Consider the following 6,473-nt stretch of genomic DNA (forward strand, 5'->3'; position numbering starts at 1 on the left):
CTTTTATTTTGTTTTTGAAACCTTTCCGAGTGAAATGATCACATAGTGAAAGTAAACGGGTTATTACTCAGTAAGCCTCGGTTCTATGACATTCCCTCTTTGGTATACCGTTTTCATAGTTTCAGAACAAATGCTTTGAATCAGCTAAAAGAGGAACAGAACCAAAGTCACTTTGGCACATGTAAATGGCTAAAAGAATGTGAAGAATAGAAAGATGAATACACAAAAAGACTGGACGCAACTACAGCAAATTCTGATTCACCTATTCCTAGTTACATGCCAATGATCCAATCAACTAATTCACACATTTCCGCGATGGAAAAGGGAATCACAGGAGGTAATCCAAATCCATCCGACGTATCAGAGAGGTTGGCTGCTTAGCCATCCTTCGGAGTCGACGAAACTCGTGCTGGTCAACTGATTGACTGTCGCCGCATTCAGCTTCGTCTCCCAACTCACCCGGCGAGATGTATCCGACCCGGGTCCATAGCATCCGTATTCTGAAAAGGTCAATTGGGACCTGATCAAAGGGAAAAAAAAAGGAAGAAGCAACCCTCAGTACTATTATTAGCCTTCGAAAAGGAACAAATCTTGAGATGGAACATCTCTTCTAGGGAATGGAAAGCTAGCTAGTTATTTCTTTGTTTCTAATCAATGAAGAGGGTAGTACTATATACATGCAAGCAAAACTAAAATAGGTACGAAGATAAATTCCAAACTTCACTATAATAAAATAGGAAAAAGTCATAGTACAAGTATCTGCATAAGTAATCTTGACAAATATGGGGAAGGGCAAAAATTATTTGCTTGCACCCGCTATGTCCATGATTCTAAATTAAAATTCACTAACTTTTTTGGGTCTTGGTTGATCTTGGGATGTTTGCTTTCGCTTATAAGAATTTCCCAACAAAATCTTAAATATTCTTTGAACTTTAAATGTACATTGTAACAGGTTGAAGCTTTTAAGGATCATGATGAAATTTTCTCTCTGTAAATTTTTCCAAGATGGATTAGCTAAAAGAGCATCATAGTGGATAGAGAACGCACTCTTGTCCGGCAAAATTCCATGCATCCCAGCCTCGAGGATTCACGACGTCGGTGAAATTGGAGCGATAGAAGACAACTCTCGCATAGGCTCTCCACGCCCTGCCCAGCAAGGCCGAGCCAGAGCCGAACACATTGCACTCCTTAAACACGAACCCGCTTGCCTCGTCTAGGTTGCTCCTTCCTTGCGCCGTGATGAATCCGGTCACCCCCGGCCCTAGGGCTCCTCCAAGCACTGATATTGCACAATTCTACAGGATGAATGGCATAACGATAAGTTAAATGATTATCCACAAGTCCATATTCATATGCTTAGAATTCTTGAGGGATTTACGCTAAGAAATAGTCAAATTTTGAGAGCGGTAAGAGTTGCAATAATTAATAATTTATAATAAAAAATTACCTCGTAAATGGACTGACCGCCACCGAAGATGAAATCGACCGCGCCTTGGACCGTGCAGCGCTTGAAATAATGTCTTCCTTGGTCGTCCCACAACGTATCTTGCAAACCATAGAACCCGCACCTGTGGAACACGTTCTTGTCCCCTGAAACCCTAGCTGCGACTGCTTGAACCATAGGGTTTTTCTTGTTAACCGGATTGTTATAGGAATTCTGCGACCACAAGTTAAACAAATAAGTTAGCATATGGTCCAATTTTCACTAAGTCAAAGCAAATTGTACAACCACAGCTGGATATGCGATACGTAAGAGAACTCTATTGGAAAAACCGACTCTCAGACTCTAGCGATAGCCCATTTATTTTGTCTACAATATTTCTTTTGCAGTGATCGGTAATCTGTTGGGTTTTCTTACCCTGAAACTGATGCTTTTAGCGATGATGTTGTCGGCCAGAGATGTGAAAGTCGGGCTCTGCACGATGTTGTCGTGGTCGTCCCACACGACCTCGGTCGTCTTCTTCGCTTGTCCTTTGAGGATGATGTAGGGCTTGTCCTGCGGTATCTTCACCTTCTCCCTGCGGTTATTTTTGGTTTAACATTAGACACTTCTCATCTCATGCTCAACCTTTGTAAGGAGCTCTCAGTTTTTCTTCCTGATACCATTACAAATAGTCAACCTCGCTAATAAATTCCCCAGTTTCCCTTATTCTTTTCCGATTTTGATCTTCAGTTTCTTTCCAAAAGGTGGAGCAGAAGTGGATTTAAAGATGTCTCACTGAAAAAAAAGAGAGAAAAATTATTTGAAGGATACCTGTATATCCCTTTCTTGATATAGATGGAAACCCAGTTCCTATTATTCGAGGGAACCGAGTCGATGGCAGACTGAATGGTGGTGAAGTTGCCGAGCCGCCCCGACGGGTCGACGAAGATCGTCCGGTACGGCGCCACGTTCCCGCTGATCCGCCGGAGCCAATCGCTATCATCCGCTAGTCCCTCCGCGTATTTCGCATGGAGAAGAAGAAGAATCGAACCACATAGTTCCCAAAGGAGAAACAATTCCGCCAATCTCGAAGAAGAAGCCATGAGAGCAACTGTTGGAGCGAGAAGAGACGAAACAGTCGAAGACTTAATATCACCAACTGGAGGTTGCATACTCAATGAAGATTATGGACTCCCATATTTATAGCTCGGGACTTACTGGAAGTTTGGCGGGAAATATAATCCTACGAGAGATGGGTGATCAAAGTTTGACTCCTTAGGATGGTCAACGGTCCATTGGGTTCAAAAATCAGAATCTGGTGCATGTCAACCATAGATCCATCCGAGCACATGTTGGTTTGACTAAGGAGCCTTTCGTGTGAAATTTGTTTGACCCGGGAGTCGGCGTTTGCGTACTAAATTGAAGGCTATAGATCAGTTAGTGAGGAAAACATAAGCTGTTTTCATGGGATTTGTGTCGGAGTTTTCTGTAATACGGTCAATTCTGGGCAAAAGTTAGGTTGGGATGAAGATCATGCACAACTCCTAAATTTATTAAAAAAAATGAATTAAGAGAAAAAGACACCCAAAGATGGTGAGAAACTAACATGTCCATAAAATGCTACGAATTTTTTATTTTATTTTATCGGTCAACATTTTAAGTTTATGTGTTTCTAGAGCTTCGCCAATAGGGAATATTGAGATTGCTGCCACGAGTGACGGCAATGGTGGAACTAGGGGGTGCCAAATGGACCCGTGGGCCCGGAACCGGCCCGTTGACCGGGCCCACGGTTCCAACCCGGAACCGGAACCGGCCCTCAAGGGCCGGTTCCGGTTCAGAATTGTTGGAACCGGCCCGGAACCGCCGGTTCCGGGCCGGTTCCAACCCGGTTTTTAAAAAAAAAAAAAAAAAAAAGAGGAGTAGGTTTGATAAAAAGAGTAATTGGGCTTTGGAACCGGCGGTTCGGAACCGGAACCGGAACCGGCCCGGAACCGGCGGTTCCAAACCCGGAACCGGAACCGGCTCTTCAAGGGCCGGTTCCGGTTCCACCTTTTTTTGGAACCGGAACCGCCGGTTCCTGAACCGGAACCGGCGGTTCCGTTGAACCGGCCCCCTCTAGGTGGAACCCTTGTATATGTGTGCCTCTCTGTCGCAAAAAATTTATCGGTTTAGTCCAAAACATTTTAATTTTGCCAATTGAGTCTTAAACATTTTTACTTTTTGCTAATTGAGTCATATTGGCCAGAAATCGCCGACGTAAAAGCTTACAAGGGTTGTCGCAGCCCTCGCCCACATCAAGTGAGGGCCTGGCGACCCTCACCAGCCACCGAAAAGAAAAACAGAGAAAAAACAAGAAGAAATATAAAAAATTAATAAAAAATTAGAAATTATCCATGTTAATGGCGGTAATGCCACGTAGGACGGCCGACGTCCACGCCAACGATTTCTGGCAAATATAACTCAATTGGAAAAAAGTAAAAACGTTTAGGACTGAATTGACAAAGTTAAAAGGTTAATGACTGAATTGACAAAAATGCAATAGGTTTAAGACTTTTGGGACAATTTTTCCAATCTCTGCATTTGGCCGTTTGGGCGGATATACAAATGCTAATGGGTAGTCCAATTTTAATTGATAAGTGACACTATGACCATAGCTTTATGGAAGGGAAGGACGTCTCTTGGGATAATCTAAACATTAAGTTGAGTTAGTGCCTTTTCTTAAGTGGGATTCGTATGGATCTTGAAATGTCCCAAATAGTAGTTCCGATTGAACTTCTCTAAGCCGCACTTGTCTGACTTTATAACTTAGGCTAACGAGAATGTTGAAAATGACTTGAGGATGGTCAACTATGTTTTGGTCGGCTTCATTGGGAGAAACTCAAATGTAACCCAAATTCGGAACACCTATTCCTGAATCTTCGAGAGAGAGAAAGAGAGAGAGTAAGTGGGGGCGGAACTGTGCAATTAGGTAGGTATGAGGGAGGAATTGATGAATTATGTATAGGCTCGTTTTGTTTATTGTAACGGCAACTGTTGCTTATAGATCAAATTAGAAGGGCGTATTAGTGGGATTGGTGGCGAATTAAGGGACGGTTCGACCAAAAATTAGAATAAAATAAGGGATGGTGTCCTTCATCCCACAAACTTCTTGTAAACTTAATTTTCCAAATAACGTGAAACTACGGGTAATCTTAAAAAAGAGAGAGACCCTTGTTTTGGACATCAAATAATTATAACCTTACAACATTATGTGATCAACAAATTTTCGTTATAAGGATAAGCAATTTAGGCGTCATTTTTTTTTTGTGAAAAATTAATTATCTGAAAAATAGTTTTCTTAAAATGATCGCGGAAATTAACTGAAATAATTAGTTAATGATAAATGCTTTCAATGTCGACAACAATGTATGGGCGAAATTATCAAAAAAGTTTTAAACCTATTGGGCTTTTGTCAATTTAGGCATAAACCTTTTGATTTTACCAATTCTGGCATAAACCTTTTCACGTTTTGCCAATTCATTCGGCTAATTTTGGCTGAAAATAGCTAATATAGATGTCGGCCGTCCTATAAGTCTGTGTCAACGCTGATGTGGATAAATTTTAATAATATATTATTTTTTTATTTTTCTAATTTATTATTTATTTATTTTTCTATTTTCCCTTTTACTTTTTTTCCTCTTCTTTTTATTATCTTTTCCCCTCCACCAACTATCTGGGCTTTGTTGCGGAGGTCATCTGCCTCAAGCGACGGACATTTGGCCCTAAACTAGCAAAGGTTGCCTTCATCGGATTAGTTCGTAAGCTCCCGGACAATTTTGGTTGAAAATTGATACGTGGACATTAGTTGTCCTATGTGATATGGTCTACACGGATGTGAATTTATTTTTTAATTTCTTTTATACTATTATGATTTTTTTATTAATTTTTCTTTCTTCTCTTCTTTTCTTTTTGTTTTTGTTTCTCAAGGATGGCGGGGCCATTGGGCATGGGCCTATGAGCCCTCACTTAGTGGCCAGCAAGGGCCACAACCCTCACTAGTGGTTGCAGCCGGCGGCGGTGGTCATTGGCCCTCGGCAAGTGGCCCGTGGCTTTTTGCGGGCCCCTAACAATGGGCTAAATTAATAAACAGGCTAAATTAGATAAATTGACATGTTTCGGACATTTTCGATAATTTTATCAACTAAAATCTCTTGGAAAAGTTGAACCCAACGCAACCTTTTGTTAACTAGCCTAGAGAGGATCAAGCCCAATCACACAATGGGCCGACTTTGCTGTTTCCTGACTCATAGCCAAGGCTTGCTTTTTATGGAGAAGGTATACTTTGATCTTGCCCGCCTTGGATCGCTTAAAATACTTCGAGGTCGATGTCGCACAAGTCCGCTTTAGTTTTAACTTTAAAGTAATTAAAACGTTGGCAAGAACAAAAAAAAAAAAACCCTTGTATTTATCGTAAAAACTATTTGTTTGGTTTTCTAATGTTTCTTTTTTCTTTAGCGATATAGGATGCTACATATGATGTTAGCAAGACTATTAAACGATGACTTAATAGCCACGTTAGATTGGCCTTTGCATTTTTTTGACGGTTTCATGATCTCGAAATAAAAACATATAATTCAAGGATCTAATTGCACGCGTGCACACACACACATAAAAAAAAAAACCATATTGGATAACATTAATTTTTCAAACTTAAAGATAACGTTAATTTTATTTAAGTAATCCAAGGGACAAACTAAACAAATTAGAAATTCAAGGTCGACAACTACACATGGGACGAAATTCTAGGCTTCCAATCGCATACCAAACGGAAATTCCGATCCGACATCCACTACGAAAGTGAACTCTGAAGATCAAAGTGCGAGTGCTTCGGAAGGATCTGCTCTCCCCGTATCTGCTCACTCGCTTTCGCTCCGGGCGCTTGCTCCAGATTGGTGAGCGATCCGTAAGTTTTCCAAATTTTTTTTTTCATGTCAATCGGATTATCCGAAAGTGATTTTGTGATTAACAGGTATCTTTTTACGGTTATTCTTTCTCGATCTATAGTTAGAAT

At 40.9% G+C, this 6,473-nt stretch overlaps 1 protein-coding gene across 1 annotated transcript; it reads right to left on the reverse strand.

The window, feature by feature from the left end:
• Nucleotides 1-85: 85 nt before the first annotated feature.
• Nucleotides 86-2,568, reverse strand: LOC115736052 (probable pectinesterase 55). The gene is made up of 5 exons (XM_030667545.2): nt 2,255-2,568; nt 1,859-2,018; nt 1,448-1,657; nt 1,048-1,295; nt 86-520 (listed from the first exon to the last, which is right to left on the reverse strand). The coding sequence occupies exons 1-5, from the start codon at nt 2,524-2,526 to the stop codon at nt 361-363; spliced, it is 1,050 nt and encodes a 349-aa protein (XP_030523405.2). The 5' UTR covers nt 2,527-2,568; the 3' UTR covers nt 86-360.
• Between the last annotated feature and the right edge of the window lie 3,905 nt (nt 2,569-6,473).

Source organism: Rhodamnia argentea, chromosome 4 (assembly GCF_020921035.1).
Source record: "Rhodamnia argentea isolate NSW1041297 chromosome 4, ASM2092103v1, whole genome shotgun sequence".
Taxonomy (NCBI): domain Eukaryota; kingdom Viridiplantae; phylum Streptophyta; class Magnoliopsida; order Myrtales; family Myrtaceae; genus Rhodamnia; species Rhodamnia argentea.